Raw genomic sequence first — 19,462 nt, 5'->3', positions numbered from 1 at the left:
AGTTATTAGATATATGTAATATTATTGTGTATACTACTAAATCAAAAAACACTTAAAACAATCATTTTCTTTTAAATATTTTAATTTGGTAACTAAAAATTTGAGGCTTATTACTCAACAAGTCATATAATGTGATAAGTAACTAGGTGCAATATAATTATTTTACATTGTTTAATTGAACAATTGACATGTTTACTTACATAAGTATCTGTAGTTAAAATTCTGAAAATTTTCAAAATTAAAAATAATTTTTTCTGACTTAACAAAAATAGTTTATATAATTATGTTTAATGTATATATTTCCATAATTGAATTTTAATGGTTATTCAATTATATATATATAATAAATCTTGTGTTATATAGATAAACCATATAAATCAAAAATCATCAAACTCAAATAAAAATTGAGACATTTCAGCTTGTTCTACCATATAAGGTGTTAATGGAAAAATTTGGTATTTTGTTTCAAATTTGATGAATCTATATCTAAACAAACACTCCAACATCCAATCCCAATAAATTGTTACTACTTTGTTATTGATAATCCAACCTGAAATTCATTTTTTATTTATAAACAACCAAGTTAAAAATATAAAAGTTGGATTTAGTATAAGTTTTATACTAGGTTCAAGGGCCTAAAAAAATGTAATTAGCTAATCCACTTTAAAAGAACATATTTCTTAAGAATATTAAAAATAAAATTTAAACTATTATCTAGACAAAAATTTAAGAATTAAAACATCAAAAAATTGTTGTACTTTTCATTGAGTTTTATTTAAATTTTTAAAATATTTGTAATCAACTAATATATTATGAATATCTAAAAATCCTAAAAGATTAATTTTTTTGATATTTTTTTCTTAATAATTTTGTATTAAACCCATTTAATTTTCAAAACTACAGATTGAGCTAACTTGACCTACACAAATCTCTAGTAAAAATATTACCCATTATAGTTTCTTCACTAGGCAATCCAACACCTTTGCCTTCAATAAATACAATATCAGCTAATACAACTCTTATGCTGTATGTATCATTTATTTTATCTACACTATCAGTCAAAATAAATCCAGCCTTTTTAATCCAGTTCTAAAACAAAAAAAGTAATGTTTTTATCCTTATATTTAAAATTATCTAGTATTTGTATAAAAATGAATCTTACTAAAATATCTTTATAATCATCATTTGATTCAATAGAGTTATGAACAAAAATTATGCAGTCATTTGCCCATGTCATAGGAGAATCAATAATCCCTCTGCCAACACGCCATGATATCATTGGGGATGGTTCACCTGACATCTCAAGAGGCATATAATTAACCTGAAATACTTTAAAAAATGAACAGGTTTTCTAAAAATTAACTTTTTTTTTTTACCTCTGGCAATAATGTTTTAGTATTTACACAATCTTCAACCCATTTAAGGGTTACAATAGCACGATTAGATAATAAGGCATTCATACACTTTTTTGTACGAGGACTAGTACCATCATCATTTGTTTTCACAACTAAATGAGTAATATTATCATCCCATGAAGGATTAATAAAAATATTGAATATACTCATAAAATTTCTTAAAACATTTAATTCATTTTCAGTATCCAAATTACTATAAGATAAAACCATCAATTTATTTCTAGATTTCTTAGATGAATGAGATTTATGAGAACATGATGATTGTCTAAAAAAAAAATTATACAAATTTTAACTAAAATAAAAATAATATTGTTGTTAGTAACACTTTATAAAATCATATATAAAATTTTTTTGTTTGGTAAAATCTTTTTTTTAAATGTGAGTTTTGATTCTGCCTATTCACATATTTTATAGCTTAAATGTAGGTCCAACATTACCTGTATAGAGGAAATATGCCCCTATTACACATAAGGTTGCTATTGTAATAGTTAGAAAGTAAAAAAAGTTTATAAAAAATATTTTTCACTGCTCTATATTTTTAGTTTTAAAAGAGCTCAATTTACAATTGAAATTGAAAAATTATTACATTAATTTTAATTTAATATTGTTGTCATTTAACATATAATTAATTACCCGTTTTCAAATGCAAATATCTTACATTTCAGAAGATTTTTCTGGTGTTCCTTCAATTACATCTTCTTCTATAGAGTTTTTAGTATTTTCTTTGTCTCTTGACAAATTTGTTTCTACGCTATTAGAAATTTTTTTACTATTAATGCATGCAGAATTATTCATTTTAATATTTTTTGAAATTTTTAGTTTTGTCTTTTTTTTTTCTGGGGTTTTCATCTAAAAATAATTAACATATATTTTTAAATAATCTTCATATTAGACTAATTAGATCAACACGTATTACAGCTACTTCATTATTAAAATTTAAACATTTTGGTTTAAATTTTTCTGGAGAATCATCAAATAGTATTTTAGGTGAAAATGGTTGGATAGAAGGTTCTACTATAAATTGTTTTTCAGTTCTATTAGAATTTGGTTCAGCAATTGAAGTATTTTTAGTATCATCATTATTTAAATTGACAATCCTATCAGTAAAAAAATTACAATTAAATTACATTTAAAAATATAAGTCTTTATTTTCATAAAATAATTATTCTATTACGTAGGACTCTTGTAATATAAAATATAAAATCATCTAGTTAAAAGGACTGATAGAGAACAAGCTTTGAATCAGTATTTTTCGAGATATTAGCATTTCAAAATGAAGGCTTGAAGTGAGGCAGGAGTATTGATATTTTTATAATTAGAAATCTCTCAGTTACATTCCTCCTCGAACATAGGTACAAAGATTGTTATAAATCAGTAATATTCCTAAATTGATCATTTTTTAATATTATAACTAATAAATTTGTAGGTTTTAATAAAAAAGCTCAAATTGATATAGATTTAACCCTTCATTGAAAATACATAATACATGTTTACCAAAGTTACTTTAAATTTCATGTCCAACAAGTAATAACTATTGGAATTATTCTAGAATACAATATTTTCAACGTAAAATTTTTAATTTATGCAATAGAGAGATATGAAGAGGGGAAAGAACAAGATTTTTTTTTAATAAAGCATATAAAAACTTATAAATATTTGAAAAAAAAAATTGTCAACTATTTTGTATTTTTGAAGGTATTGCGTGAGGCCTGAGGCGGGCAACGATCTGGACAGTTTCGGCGTACCGAACGGTGTCCGGAGTGGCGGCGGGTATCCTGTTGTCACTGCTCGCCATGGAACGCGCTGCCGGGCATGAGCTCCGCCAAGAACGCGGCCGATCCCTCGAACCCGAGGGATCGGGTATCTTATTAAAGTAGGAGGAAGCGGAACGCCCGAGACAGAGGCAGCCACGCCGCCCGGCACAGGAGGACCTGAGGCCATAGGTTCTTGTTTTGTTTTTGAGTTATTTTGGCAGTCCTCCCTAACGGTTCCCACTCTGGGATCCGGTTAACAGGAGAGGGCCACACCACATTGCGAATCAGCTCTTGATTAAGTTCGGGCTGATTCACAACGTGGTGGTGTGAATTATTAAGATGACATGGGCCGCCCTGAAGTAATGTCTAACAGCAGTTCCAGGGCGGCTCACAATAAGCCGGTCGAGGAAAAAAAAAGGCATTGCGTGAGGCCTAGTCAATCACCATACATATGATATATATATATACAATGTATAAGATGATAATTGACATATATTTATCTAATAAAATAAAAGAATGATTTTAAGTGGACTTACAACTTTCAACCTATTAGTCATATTACAATATAATATAATAGAATTAATATTATTATTTTTTTAATAATAATATTTCATTATATAAAATTACAGAAAGTTATTGAGTATAAATTATAGATATACAATAAATAGCTATTTAACTTAAGAAAGACTATTACATGCATAAATTACAACTATTATAGCCTATTTAATTTACATTTTTATTTATTTATTTATTTAGTTTTTGGATATTACTTTTAGTATTTTCTGATTTAAAAAACATTTAGGATTAATAGAATTAAATAAAAGAAATTAAATCACATTAATAAGTTGTAAATATTTACCTGTTATTCTGTTCAATTTTAAATTCATTTTCATTATCTAATGTTCCTTTTCTAAAATATTATACTAATATAAAATATGCATGTTGGAAAATTAATATTGAATAACTTTTCAGTGAATTTGCTTACTCTAAGGCTAATACCTTCCATACAAATTCTTCCATTTGCGAATATGCTATTTTCATTTCCTGATTTGAAGTAACATGTTTTTCTACATCAAAAACTTTATTACATGCTGGACAATAAGAAGTATTATTTTTAATGTCAATACATTCTTGACAAATTAGATCATGACAAACACCAATAATTATCCAATCTTTGGCTGGTTTTTTACTATCAATCATAATAAATCAATAATTTATACAGCTGAATTAAAAACAAACACAGTATAGCAAGGACGTGGCCTAGTTGGCTCCAGTATAGATTTAATCTGACAGTGATTAAAATCACTATCATAAGAAATGCTTTGATGCAAATCGATAGATAGTGTTTTATTCTAAGAAATTAGTGGATAATTACAAAAGCAAAATGAACTCCTATTTTCTTATTTATAACATGATTAATAATTCTTAGATTCAAAAATATAATATATTATAATCAATTTTTTAATTATATATTATATCAATTTTATAATTGTTTCCAAATTATTATTGATTTTGATTTTTAATATGTTAAAAGTTATTACTTTTAATATACTTTTTTGTGTCCTTAAAAGTGAAAATTTATAATAAAAAAAAATTAATTTACTACATTAACTATTAGCTCAACTTGCAAGTTTGAAATTGCCTTCATTAAATAGAAAAAAATTGTACTCTTCATATTCAATATTATAATGTGTACATATTTGGATCACTCTGTATATTAAAAAACATAATTATTGGCTCTGCTCTTGAAAAATTGACTATTTTTATTAAAAATAAATTTAGAGGATCATAATTAAGGTGTCCTAGCTTAGCTAGGTTTTTTTTTTTTAAAGTTTTATAATCATTTTCAAAAATGCTGAAATTTTCATAGTAAAATGTTTTTACTCTATTATAATTGAATGAAAGATGTTAAAAAAAATAATTACACTTTTCAAAACAATTGTTTTAAATTTAAAATTACTTAAACAAATTATTAATGATGATGATAACATGACATTTTTTTCTATCCTCTTAAAAGAACTCTTTTAAATTTCTTTTAAGCTGTTTTTTGGGAAAGTTTATAATAAAAAAAATTAATTAAACCATAACTTTTAGCTCTACTTGCAAGTTTGAAATTGCCATCATTAAATAGAAAAAAATTGTATTGTTAGGATTAATATGCAGTCAGGAAATTTTATGATTACTATTCACAATAAATTGATCAGAAAAGCTCTATTTTGTTTTTGCATTTTTACTGTAATAAATCACTTAAATATAAATCATAGTAATTATTTATAATTAACTTTTGGTGTTTAAAAAGGTTCTACAATTGAGACATACAGAACTGAATTAATTTTAATGATTTACTTTAACTAAAAAAACTAATAAAAAAAAAAATTGTTAATAATATTCACTCAATTGAGCGTATTATAAAATTTGATTATAATTGTAAAAATCGATTGTTGAATTCAGTTGATACTAAAAATCATTTTTTTTTTTAGATTTATGATTTATACATTAACATGTTACAAAAAAATTTGAAATGTTATACACTGGTAGTAGCACAGACAAATAAAGTTAAAAATTAATAAATTACAAAGTAAAATAATTTACTTTTGCAGTTGATACTTTTATCATATCAAATTGAATTTGACAATAAATACTTTAAAAATATTATAAATTAATGATTATAATTGTTTGTATAGATAAAGCTGTTTAAGCTACTTTTTATTTGATACAGGGATTTTTTTCCAATTTTTGAGGGTAATATCTTCAACTAAATTGCAATCATTTAACATGTCGTTGAAAAAAGTAAGTTAATTGACGGTTGGAAAAATAAATCTCAGCCACAAAGAAACCACATAGTAAAATAACATTAACATGAATAAGAAATTTCTTCTCGCGGGAAGAGACTACAGTGATCGTGTCCTTGATATTTATTGAAGTTATTGAATCTAAATGAGATAAAAATCAAATTATTTGAACATTTTTTTCTAACTAAAAAAAAATGCAAAATATTAATTGTTATAGGCAGATTCGAACCTCATACCCTAAGTGTGAAAGACACAAGTGTTACCTAGTCGGAAACTATTCGTTACTTTACTTTTGATAAAATTGGTAATTTATGCTAACTCAAATTTTAAAGTTATTTTTTCGACTTTAAATAAACAAAAAAATTTAAATAAGTTTAACTTTTTATGTCCTATGAATTTTATACTATGTCAATTAATTTATATAATAATCATGAAAGTCAGTGTATTCCCCTTGTAAGATATTTTAAAATATAATAAAATACAAAACCTAGAATTTTAACAAAAAATGAGCATATTTCTGAATACAGTAGCTATTTTCATAAAAAAAAAATCTATATTACGAATTTTTTTTTTTCATAGTAAATTATATAATATAAGCTTTAATTTAAGATTAAATAAGTGTCAATATTTCTGGAACATTTTTAAAAATTAAATTGAAAAATCTTAACTTGTGGGCAAAAGTTGTTTTTTTGAATTTCCCCTGTGGCCTGGTTGTCAGATTTAAAAAAAAAATTATTTTAATTTGTTCATTTATTAAAAAGTTATGGCAGTTTTAAGTATTAAAATATTTTATGTTAAACAGTGATTTTTACATAAAAATTACATTTTTTTATTAAATTCGACGATCATTTTTCCATAGTAGAAAAGGTGTCGGGACAAATTTTTTTTTTGAGCTTGAAAATGAAAGAGGTATATATAATGTATTTAGAAAAAAAAATGTGTTGATATATACATTTTTCGAAATTTTATAGCAATATGAAAACGAAAATTTTAACTCAAAAATAGCATTTTTTAACTACGGCAGCTGTTTGCACATAGAAGATAAAATGTCGGGACAAATTTTTTTTTTTTAATTCATCGTACGTAACATAAGCTTTAATTTGACATATGTTTAAAAGACGCATTATTTCCGGAACATTTTCAAAACTTAAGTTGAAAAAGTTGAATTTTGTAAAAAAGTTATTATTTTGAATTACTTCTTGTGGGCAGGTAAAGAGTCAATTTTTCAAAAATATTATTTCAAATAAAAGGGAATTACTTAAGGTTTTTATATTAAAAAAAATTATGTTGATTTATTAATAATTAATAATAATACAATTATTGTATTATTATTTATTAATAATTAATAATAATACAATTATTGTATTATTAAAATAAATAGCTCTAGTGAGAAGTGAGAAAAAATGGCAACAGACACAAAAAAACACATCATGGTAAAATTAATACCTTCTCAGCATAAATTACTTGTGTATAGTGTGATAATTGAAAAATTTTAAATGAAAAAAGTTGAAAAGTTTTTTCTATAAAATAAAAACTTAGATTAATAGGACTATAAAGATGAATCTTTATAAAGATTTTTTAGTTTTCTTGTTGACATTAACATTTGGTACAAGCAAATTTACTATTTATATTTGAAAAAAATTAATTAATTTTTTTCAAATTAAGGTTTAATTAATTTAAATAAACACAATATAAAATTTATTAAAAAATATCCAAATATCATTTATTAAATGAACACATTGTAAGACTAAATTGTGTAAGCTAAATCAAGTTATATTAATTGAAGAGTAAAAAATTACCATTTTCCACATATTTGATCAGGAACCAGTAACTTGTGTTTTAACGACAGTAAATTAAATAACACATCATTTTGTTTTGAAGCCTTGTCTACTAAACTAGATTTTTCTTTAAACATTTTTAGAGATTAAAACCAATTAATTGAAAATTTATTGTATAATAATTAATATTAATGGAAAAAAATATTTTAACTGAATTTCTTTTATATAAATAATTTTATTGAAATTTTAAATCGCATTATAATTTTACATAATAAGTATGATTCTCAATTTATCCCCTTTATCGAATACTAAGATATATTATGTTTATATTGAAAGGCGCCAAAATAGCTAATCAGTTTGACATTATCTAAAATTATTTTTATTTTTGTATAAGAGTAATTAAATTATTTGTGTGGCAACACTGCTGTATACAACATAAATTTGTTCATTGCGTTCTAAGTTGAAGACTCAGCCTTCCATAATACAATATAACAATACTGATAACGAGATTACTTTGTTATTCAAGCTTAACGGTTTTTCTTATTAAAAAGTTAACACAGACTATATGTAAATGTAGTTTAGTAAGCTATTCAACTGTCTTTCAAAATGGCTAAATTTGTCGTACGTATTCGTAATAATAAATTTATAATCAAATGTGGCTTTGTAATTTTGTTTTTTTAACCCTGCACGTTTTATTTTGTTATTGGTTAACAAATTACAATGAAAACTTAAACATATCATTTTTTGTTAATAAATAATTATATTAATGAATTTATAATTGTGCCATTTACACTTATTATAATATGTCTTAAATGAACAATAATTTTACAGGTTGAATTTTCACCTCCCGTCAAGACAAATTCTCAAATTAATGACTGTAAAGATGTCGAAAATTATCGAATGATTTTAGCACCATTTCAAAAACAAACCCAAGTAGAATTTTCTAACATTAAACTTAAAGAAACAGCAGTCAGGTGTCTGACAGTAGTTAATCCACTTGATAAATCAGGACAGGTATTAATTGTATTATTTTGTTTTATTTATTTATTCAAATGGCATTTGACCAAATAAAATTACATTTATAAATTAATTAACCTAGTTTGATTAATAAAAATTATTTAAACATTTTAACATAAAAACATAAAGGTTATAAATACATTATTAATATTAACAATTCTTATCTAAATTATTTAACTATACTTGAAACTAATCAATAAAAGAATAAAATTGATCAATATTTAAGTTATTAATATTATACATAGATCTAATTACAGATGAATAATGACAATAATAAGAATGCTAGAATAGCATATAGAAAGTATTAAAAAGTTTAGTTCTAATATTAGATACTATAAAGTTTATTTTACTAATTAACTCAAGGCAGTATATAAATTCTTTTATCAATTCAAAATGGAAAATAATGTTATTTTATTTTCTTTATATACTTATAAAATCAAGCTTCAAGTTGTTTAATATAGATGACATAATGAATGAGGCTAATACAATATGCTATATTTTATGTAAATAAATCTTAAAAATGATTTTTTAAAATTTGAGATTCACCCTCTGTATAAAATAGCCAAACTATAAAATTATAATAAACTATAGATTGCACAAAAAAACAATATAATGTTTTAAGAATAAATGATTTCTTAAAATCTTTTCAATGTTGATTAATAAAACCTAACAGAAGATGCTTTATTTTATATGTAAATATAATACTCTGAAAATGAAAGAATAAAATTAAACAAACTCCTAAATTTAAAGTAACTCATAACTAATAAATGATGTTAAATCTTTTTTTTATTCAAAAGTATTTACCTATTTAAAAAATTTTTAAATTTATTTAATTATTGAAATAGTTACAAATAGTGAATTTTTAAAAATTAAAAAAAAATAATTTGTAGGTTTAAAAGTTATTGTATTGATGCTATTTTAATGTTAGTTATGATTAAATACATTATTGTAATTAATGAATATTTTTAATTATTTAATTTATCACTTTCAGTTTGTGTTACCTCCTTCTAGTGATGGAATATACTTTGATATATTTGAATTTTCATTAGGCCCTAATCAGTGCCGTGATATTATGATTACTTGGAATCCATCACAATATGGAAATATACGCAAGTCGATCAAAATCGAGCAGAAAGACTGTAACAAGAAATATGAGTTTGTTATATTAGGAAATTGTATTTATCCTCCAGGCAAAACATCCAAGGTTCATTGGAATTTAATTTATTTGAATATACAGCCTTTAATTAAAAAAATAATTATTGATTTTGTTTGTATTGACTGTCGTTTATTATTTTATTATTTTAGACTGTTGCTTCCAATTATTTAAAACCAAAATTATCAAACATTTCAAAAAAAATTGTAAATTATGGGCAAGCAAATAATTCTGTTATTAAAAACAAAATCATCAAGGAAAATTCAAATCAAATACCTGAAGTAAAATCTAATTTTCATACAAATAATACATATGAAGAAGATTCACTACAATCACAGATTAGAAGACAAACATTTTTAGTGGGTGAAAAAGAAAATTATCCAGTTTCCAAAAAAAATATATTAGGACGTGATACAATCTTAACGAGCCCTGAACATAGTATTAAACGTCCAGATCCACAACGCCAAGATCATTGTTTTAATAGTCATTTTAACATTCAGAATAAAAGCTCAAGTCCAATGAGTGATGATTCATTAGACAAACCTTTAAAAATTGTATCTACACGATCCCCATTTAGTGATTTGTGTTTTACCCCATTAAAAAATACTAAAAATATAATGTCTCCATTTACTACTTCAAAATGTACTCAAAATGATAATGATATACAACAATTAAGTTTTGATATTCAAGATGGAGCATCAGCATCTACATCATTAAATTCTTCATTTGGTTTTAAGCCAATAGAAACTTCAACTGTTGCTAAAATATATTCACCAGAAGAAAGAAAGCCAACCAGAGTATCTGTAAATCTTTTAAATGTTTATGATAAAACCGCTGAAGATGAAGAACCTGCAAGTACTACTTACATAAAAGATAAAATTACCCAAGAATTAAATTTAACTCCACCTTTTTCTAGTATAACAAAAATTAACACAGGTTCAACATCTTATAATATGAGTTACCGTTCAAGTAATTATTTATTATATTAAAAAGACTATCAAGAATATTTATTTAGAATCAATATTATTTACATCTGATTTTCATTTTCATTAAAAAAAAGTAAACTAATTCTCATGTTGTGAAATAATATTTAATTTTTAATTTACAATATTGATTTATATAAATTTCTTTTTGTCAAATTTTTTCTTCTTGTTTAAGTTTACATTGTTTTTTTCTTATAGTGGTAACATGCAGTGGTGTTAAACCCAAAAGACCATCATTTGCTATTAAGAATTCTCCCTACTATAAATGTAGTCCTAAGTCAACTGCAATTACTAAAACTAAACTAAAACAATATAGTAAGTAAATATCATATACTTATAATGTTCTGGTTCACTGCATATGGGTGTGATTTTTATCATTCAATTTCTGACTATCCTTTATTTATATTTAAATCTTATTACATCAAATATTTATATTATTTGCATTTGTCTAATATCTCAGGTAATAGTCCAATTAGAGCATCTCGAATGAAAATACCAAATCTTGACAAGTGTGATCAGTATTTAAAATGTCTGGCAAATCCAGAATTAGTGTATCATAATAATGCCGAAGATCCATTTTTAAAAATGTGAGTTAATTAATTAATTTATCACTAAAAACTTAAATAAAACATAAGAGTTTAGTATTTATAGTAAATAGAAAATATCGAGGTACAAAAATTCTACAAAAATAATTCTTAAAATGGATTAAATGAAATTTATTATCTAAAACGAAAATTGTGAAATTTATACAATGTAAATTGATACTTAAATCACAAAAATTAATTTATCACTTGCCTTTTTGGATTAATTGATTTTGATAATTAAATATAAGTTGATTTATTTATTTATTTGTTAAAAATTAACTCAATAGAACAAAATTTAGCCAGTAGTTTTCATCTGATGATATTATTTATGCGCATGATGGATGCCAGACATATTTTTTTATTTAATGCTTATCCAAACCACTGTTATTAGGCTTGCTTAAAAAAATACACTTAATAAATTATAAAAGAAGCAAAATCTATATATATCTCAATTTAACGCATAGATCTTATTCTTTCACATATTTATATGTTAATGAGTTAGTTGTTATAAATATATGAAAATGTATTGGAAATGTTAACACAAAATTAGTTTTGATAAACAGATATTCAAACCAAATTTATTAATATATTCCAGGAAAAATGTTAGTTCTTGAATAAAATAATATATTTTTTAAATCTTGTGAAAGAATTGTTTTCCTATTCAATGTAATATCTAAAATGAGCTTTTCAAATGTAGTTTCATTATTTTCAATAGGTCTTTTTAATTAATTGATTTGAACAGTTTTATCATTTTCCATAAGAGAATAATCTTTCCACATTTATTTGTATTGTGTCTAAAAAGTTTTAAAATAAATATTTTCTGTTAAACTAAATACAGTAAATAAATACACAGTTAAAATTGTTTGTGATTTTATGGAATGATGTTCAGTTAAGTAATATATTAAAGTAATAGAAAAAAACATGTATAGAATAACATTGATAGACTGACTGCATACAATCATTATTGGATGATTATTAGTGATGGGCATTTTCGAATATTTAAAACTATCGAATAATTATTCGAATAGTTTTTATACAACCGAATAGTTTATTTTTAGCATAAACTATTTGAATGGGCTACCGAATGGTTTTAAAAAATATTTGATTAGTTCTACCTAAAATTTTTATTAAGTATACTTAATTATAATAAGAAGATAATTAACGAATACTTATAAATAAATTATTATACAATTAATAATAGTAAAAATTAGTAATGGGCATTTTCAAATATTTTAAACTATCGTATAACTATTCAAATTGTGTTTATACAACCGAATAGTTTATTTTTAGCATAAACTATTCGAATATATTGTGTAACTATCGAATATTTTTACTATTCGATATTTCCCATCACTAATGATTATCCACCTTTATCTCTAGAAAAAACTCGCATTACCATTTATCTAAATGTCATTTATCGATTCTAACATTTATTAAACAATAATATAATCGTTCACTCAATTATAAGACCTATTATCTCTTTATTTAATCTGTATTAGAAATTTACAAGTGATGATAAAACCAAAAATAACATTTTGTTGAAGTATTTCTTAATTCTAGGAATAATAGAATTTTTTAGATGATTTGGAATACTGTTCTGAATATTAAAAAAAAATTTATTTGAAATAGTATTTGGAATACTAAAAAAATAATCAAAATACAATAATTGGAATAGTGTATTCAGAATATTACCCAAGACTGATTATTGTACTATTATGCTAATAATATTATAATAAACAATTTAAAAATGTTATATATAATTTAGGTCCCAATATTATGAAACTGAATGGCTGAATCGTCAAGAATCTGATATGATTCGTTGGCTTAATGCTCTTTTAACACCAACAGAAAATTTAGTAGATGAAGATCATTCTGGTGATTTAGAGCAAGCTGCTATGGCTTGGGTAGAAGCATCTAAAGATTCTCATAAAAATAAACCTATGCAATTGGCAACGCAAAAAGATTTATTTGTTGCACAAATTTATAGACAATCTCCTCAACAATGGAGTGCTTTACGAAAAGCTACATCAAATCTTTGTACTTCTCAAAGAATAGCAACTGTATTATCAAAATTAACAATTTCAATTGAGAAAGATCTAATTACAGTGAGAGATGATCGTCAAATTCATTTAGATTTGAGTATGCCTAGTTAAATAAGAATATAGTAAAAATATAAATTAGTATAAATCATAAGTTTATTTTTTGAACATAATTTTTATTATCCTAAATTAAAATTTAACAATATTTTAGTTCTAAGATTCTATACTTTACAGGTTTAAAAAAAAAGATAATTGATTTACTCAAATGTTATAACCCTTTATGGTTTCGTATTGGTTTGGAAGCTATATATGGACAAATTGTACCTGTTAAAGTAGGTTCAACTGATTTAGATGGAGTAGGATGGTTTATTCGGAAAAATTTATTTAATAATGATTATGTGAAGAAAAAATTTACCAAAACCACTGTTCTTCAAGTTAATCTTCCATCATTCAATGTAAGTATTATTTTTATGAAATTTATTTAAAAACCTACTGATTTAAATTTATTTTTAAATTCCAGATTGCCATGAAAAAGTTTATTTTGCGTAAAATACTCATGCTCATATATTTTTTGGATTGTGCGAAAGAACAACATTTAATACGGCATAACCCATGTTTATTTAAACTGGATTCACCTTACAAAGTACTAATAATTTAAATACATATTTATAATATACTTAAATACCTATAAATATTTATTTAGAGCAGTTATGATTTTCTTATGGCATTCTGTGCTGATCTGGTAACAGCTCACGGTGATATAGTTCGTCGTCTACGTAACATTGGTTATATTTTAACTCATAAACAAACACATTTAGATGAGGTTAATTATGCTGTTAAATCTTTGAATGATTTACGAGATGGTACTAGAATTACCAAAGTAGTGGAAATTTTATTTAAAGGTGATCCATTATCACAAAAATTACGTTTACCAGCTATTTCAAAACTACAAAAAATTCATAATGTAAATTTAGCGATACAAAGAATTTTACAACACATAACAATTGAAGGTAATATAAGTACTCGAGATATTGTTAATGGCCATAGAGAAAAAATTCTGTCTCTTTTTTGGCAAATAATTTATAAATATCTAACTCCAAAATATAATAAAGCTGCTGAAAAAATCCAAAATTGGTGGCGTAACAGTAGTTTAAAATTGGTCATTTTAAAAAGAATAAGAGCAAAACGAATTGCTAAACGTCACATGGCTGCTATCATAATACAGTCACATGCTCGTGGATTTATAACAAGAAAAAAGTGGTCAATTCTTAGGCCTCAATTAGTAAGTAATAGAGAAAAATTACATATGGCTTCTACTACTATAAAACGTTATTTACAAAAAAAATTAAAATTTCTAACTGAAGAAAGAAAAAATTTCATTATTTTAAGAAGAACTACTATATTTATACAAAGTAAATTTAGAGCTTACATTGCTATGAAAAAAGCTAAAGAATTTTACTTAAAAACAAAACTCTCTGTAATTATCATTCAAAAAGTTTTTCGTGGTTTTCTTATAAGAAAAAATTGGCTTATGATTAAATATAATCTAAATCAGGAAAAACAAAAAAGAACTAACGCTATTAATGTAATAAAACGAGTTTTAAGAAAGAACTTACCATTTACTGATGAAAGAATTAATTATCAGAAATTGACACATTTTACAATATGTATTCAGAGACGTTTTAGAAATAATTTCATGATGAAAAAACAAAGAAAACAATATTTAATTCTTAAACACACTGCAATTGTTGTACAACAAAGATATAGAGCTAACTGTGCTATGAAACAACAAATAAATCAATATTTAACTCTTAAACACGCTGCAATTGTTGTACAACAAAGATATAGAGCTAACTGTGCTATGAAACAACAAAGAAAAATATATTTACTGTTACTAGTAAACATAGTTCAAATTCAAAGTTATGCAAGAGGTTATATATTTAGAAAACAATGGCCAGTTATAAAAGAAAAATTAGAAATCAATAGACAACATTTAGCTAAATGTAGTAACATTATCAAAAAAGCGTTAAGGAAAAATCTTCCTCTTACAAATGAATATAAATATTTCACAAAATTAAAAAAATTTACAATTGTGATACAAAAACAATATAGGATGAAAAAACAATTAAAGGAATACACATTGTTAAAAAGTTCTGTTGTTATTATTCAGAAAAAGTTTAGAGCCAATCAGGCTATGAAACTGCAAAAGCAAATATATATTAAAACTAAAACTATGACAATAAAATTACAATCATTAATACGTGGATATTTAGTGCGTAAAAATTGGCCTGAAACTAAGTGTAATCTACTGGTTGAAAAAACAAAGCTAGTGAATGCTAGTAATAAAATTAAAAAATTTCTTCGGAGATCCTTACCATCTACTAAAGAGAGAATACACTATCAGAAATTGACACATTTTACAATATGCATTCAGAGACGTTTTAGGACTAATTTCATGATGAAAAAACAAAGAAATCAATATTTAACTCTTAAACACGCTGCAATTGTTGTACAACAAAGATATAGAGCTAACTGTGCTATGAAACAACAAAGAAAAATATATTTACTGTTACTAGTAAACATAGTTCAAATTCAAAGTTATGCAAGAGGTTATATATTTAGAAAACAATGGCCAGTTATAAAAGAAAAATTAGAAATCAATAGACAACATTTAGCTAAATGTAGTAACATTATCAAAAAAGCGTTAAGGAAAAATCTTCCTCTTACAAATGAATATAAATATTTCACAAAATTAAAAAAATTTACAATTGTGATACAAAAACAATATAGGATGAAAAAACAATTAAAGGAATACACATTGTTAAAAAGTTCTGTTGTTATTATTCAGAAAAAGTTTAGAGCCAATCAGGCTATGAAACTGCAAAAGCAAATATATATTAAAACTAAAACTATGACAATAAAATTACAATCATTAATACGTGGATATTTAGTGCGTAAAAATTGGCCTGAAACTAAGTGTAATCTACTGGTTGAAAAAACAAAGCTAGTGAATGCTAGTAATAAAATTAAAAAATTTCTTCGGAGATCCTTACCATCTACTAAAGATAGAATAAAGTACTTGGAACTAAGAAAAAGTGTTATGAAAATTCAATCTTTATACCGTGCTAATGTTCTAATGAAACAACATGAAAGAGAATATTTGTTACTCAAAGATAGTGTTGTTACTGTCCAAAGGCATTTTAGAGCTCAAAAAGCAATGAAAATTCAAAAATCTAACTATTCTTCCATGATAAAATCTATTATTGTCCTACAGTCGCTTACTAGAGGATACTTAGTTCGAAAACAATGGCCAGAAATAAAGATTACTTTAGAATCTTATCAGAACAATGTTATTGAGGAACAAGAGGTACGTTGTAATATTAAAAATTCTGGTTTTTAACCTAGTTTCATGAAAGTAGCTCGCATGATCTTATATTAACTTCTTTGTGGGATAGTTACACTTCTTTTTAATTTCTATCATTTAATAAGTAAATAGCTTTATAATATATAAAATTGAAAAAAAATAGTGGCAAAATTATTTTTTATGACATGTAGTGTAAAAAGTGGTTAGCAGCCCATGCATTTCTTGTTAAAACGGAAATTGAAATGCGAGCTACTATCAAATTGCAAAATTGGACTAGAAATGTGTTAATCCGTAAGTGCTTCCAGAAAAAGAATGTTGCTGCTGTTAAAATTCAGGCGGCTATTCGTGGATTTTTGGTTAGAAAGAACTTTCCACAACTCATTAACAAACTACAAATTGAAAAACTATCCTATGCCGCCACCATTATTCAGGTACACAAATAAATAAATAATAATTTAAAAATAGTACTGAAGATTCTTTTTAAATAATAGTGAGTAACTCAATAATTTTTTTTTTATAATTTTAGTCAGCTTGGAGAGGTTATTGTATACGTAAAAAATACAATTGTAGAAGAGAAACAATTCGTTTTCCTAAACGAGGAGCTTTAACACTAGGTAGACGACATCATGATGTGGAAGATGTTCTGAGAAAACAAAAACGGAATGAATATTCATATAAAGAGCTAGCTGCTGTTTTCTGGACTCTTGGTAACAAAATACGACTTAATGATTATAGTATAGAATTATTGAACTTAAACTTCATAAATTTTTTTAGAATTGTGTACATCACTTTCAAAAGAGCTGTGTATTAAAACAGCTGAAGGTACAATTGTTGATTATATTTTTCATTTTCTACAATATTCCAATCAATCTCAACCTAGCATAGAAGCTAGAGAACCTGCTATACGCGTACTTACTAATTTATTGCGTTACCATGAAACTTCTTGGCATATTTGGAGGGTAATTTTTTTATTAATTTTTAAATAATATAATTTATTAATTTATTTCTTCTACAGAAAACAATTAGAGCTGACATGATAAAAGAATTAATTAAAATGATGAAGACAAGCTGTGGAAAAATCGGTGCTAGTAAATTGTATTGTTCAATTGCTACTTGGCTTTGGATTGCCATGCAAGATCCAGAAAAGAAAAAAGTAATTTTAGTATAATTTTCAATAAATAGTATTTTTCTAAATAAAGATATTTAAAATTATTTAATTAAAATAATTATATATTTTTATCTATTCAAGTGTTAAATTGAATTATATGAATAATTGACTATCAATACGATTTAGTTCATTCATGAAAACCTTCTCTTACCTTTTTTCATTCAGAATAAACTTTAATGATTTTTACAGGGATAATAACTTTTTGTGCAATTATTATTGTTTAACAAAATTTTAAGTGATTAAGTTACAAAATGCCAGCAAGATTAAAAAAAATTTTTTTTATTTCAGATTATTCAAAATATTTCTATTACTGCGATAGACTTTAAATTTATGATAGGCGTATTAAATAGAAAATATAAGACTCGAAAACTTGATAAGAAATTTATGGTGTTACCATCATTAAAGCCGACATGGAATATTGGTTCTATATGTCAAAAATGTTTTGAATCTGACCTTTATGCTACAACTCAAATTTGCAAACTATTAAATGTAAAGTGATTTTTAATATTTTTCTATTATCCTATATATTTTATTTCTTTACGTTTTATTATTTTATAAAAAAAGTTTTACTAGTTATAACTGTTTAAAATTTGTTGTGTGTAATTATAAATATTGATTTAAATATAAATCATTAGTAACTATTTTAGTTATTTTACAACTTTTATTAGTTTTTATAGTTATATAATTTCTACTCATTACACAATTTAATTTTAATATTCATATATTTACAAAATAAATAAGAAGTATTTTAGATTATGATTATAATTATCAATAATTTTTTACTACGTTTTTTATTATTTATTAGCAACATAGTTGACATACACTTGGAATACTTACGAAGTCATTTAATTTTTTTAATACTAATAATAATTAATACTTTCTTCATAAAAAATCTTTATGTTGTAATTAGTTTATTTCAATTAAAAATTTATCATAAAAATATTTTTATGAATGAAGTTATTTATATATATATAATTTAAATATTCAAGATTTTAAACAGCTTCATTTATTATATTTTATATTTTGTAGCTGGCTATTATTTTAATCATGTAATTAGTGAATAAAAATTTGTTAATGTATATATTTTAAATCAGTAAACCAGTTATAGATAATATAATAACTTTTAGGTATATTGTTGAACATAGTGATTTAGTTATTATAAATACATACCATATTACCATTAAAAATGATTTATATACTCACTAATTTAAAGCCCAGTTTATGGATTTTCAAAAATAGTCTTTACAAAAATCTAATTTATAATCGAAATTATAAAGAAGGTAAGATTTGTATAAATACATTAAAAGTTTCTTTTCCAAGTACTGTTGAAGAAGCTATCAATAAACAAGTGAATGAAGAATACAAATCAGCTATGGTGTATCGGTCAATGGTAAATATATTTAGCTTTGTCATTA

General features: G+C 24.1%; 2 protein-coding genes across 4 annotated transcripts; one reads left to right on the top strand and one right to left on the bottom strand.

Moving 5' to 3' along the window:
• Positions 1 to 114: 114 nt before the first annotated feature.
• On the bottom strand, positions 115 to 8,029 carry LOC126899512 (uncharacterized). The gene is made up of 9 exons (XM_050674492.1): positions 7,761 to 8,029; positions 4,155 to 4,358; positions 4,029 to 4,079; positions 2,332 to 2,512; positions 2,074 to 2,264; positions 1,377 to 1,680; positions 1,163 to 1,321; positions 948 to 1,089; positions 115 to 550 (listed from the first exon to the last, which is right to left on the bottom strand). Exons 1-9 carry the CDS (start codon positions 7,874 to 7,876, stop codon positions 378 to 380), a joined length of 1,521 nt encoding a protein of 506 aa, XP_050530449.1. The 5' UTR covers positions 7,877 to 8,029; the 3' UTR covers positions 115 to 377.
• Positions 8,030 to 8,217: 188 nt separating this feature from the next.
• On the top strand, positions 8,218 to 18,669 carry LOC126900098 (protein abnormal spindle). Of its 3 annotated transcripts, none has more exons than XM_050675556.1 (15): positions 8,218 to 8,360; positions 8,571 to 8,753; positions 9,748 to 9,960; positions 10,062 to 10,878; positions 11,091 to 11,207; positions 11,353 to 11,479; positions 13,242 to 13,615; positions 13,750 to 13,970; positions 14,036 to 14,158; positions 14,219 to 16,882; positions 17,185 to 17,310; positions 17,406 to 17,586; positions 17,654 to 17,838; positions 17,895 to 18,032; positions 18,336 to 18,669. In XM_050675556.1, exons 1-15 carry the CDS (start codon positions 8,346 to 8,348, stop codon positions 18,543 to 18,545), a joined length of 5,694 nt encoding a protein of 1,897 aa, XP_050531513.1. In that variant the 5' UTR covers positions 8,218 to 8,345; the 3' UTR covers positions 18,546 to 18,669. The 3 variants fall into 3 exon arrangements, with proteins under 3 accessions (XP_050531513.1, XP_050531512.1, XP_050531514.1); XM_050675555.1 differs by having other exon boundaries at positions 17,071 to 17,310; XM_050675557.1 differs by lacking the exon at positions 8,218 to 8,360 and having other exon boundaries at positions 8,620 to 8,753; positions 9,806 to 9,960; positions 17,071 to 17,310.
• Positions 18,670 to 19,462: the final 793 nt, after the last annotated feature.

The sequence above is a fragment of the Daktulosphaira vitifoliae genome, unplaced genomic scaffold (assembly GCF_025091365.1).
Source record: "Daktulosphaira vitifoliae isolate Bord-2020 unplaced genomic scaffold, ASM2509136v1 Scaffold_2, whole genome shotgun sequence".
Classification (NCBI taxonomy): Eukaryota; Metazoa; Arthropoda; class Insecta; order Hemiptera; family Phylloxeridae; genus Daktulosphaira; species Daktulosphaira vitifoliae.
Note: the sequence above shows the minus strand (reverse complement) of the source record. Positions and strands in the feature narration are given on the sequence as shown.

Bases quoted from the DNA above. Each gene is read 5' to 3' on its own strand.
- LOC126899512 (XM_050674492.1), bottom strand. From the start codon at position 7,876: ATGTTTAAAGAAAAATCTAGTTTAGTAGACAAGGCTTCAAAACAAAAT. The intron at 2,513-4,028 runs GTAAATATTTAC...TTTTACTGATAG, and splicing joins AAAATTGAACAGAATAACAG to GATTGTCAATTTAAATAATG. The intron at 1,322-1,376 runs GTAAAAAAAAAA...AAAGTATTTCAG, and splicing joins CTAAAACATTATTGCCAGAG to GTTAATTATATGCCTCTTGA.
- LOC126900098 (XM_050675555.1), top strand. The intron at 17,311-17,405 runs GTACACAAATAA...TTATAATTTTAG, and splicing joins ATGCCGCCACCATTATTCAG to TCAGCTTGGAGAGGTTATTG. The intron at 18,033-18,335 runs GTAATTTTAGTA...TTTTTATTTCAG, and splicing joins AAGATCCAGAAAAGAAAAAA to ATTATTCAAAATATTTCTAT.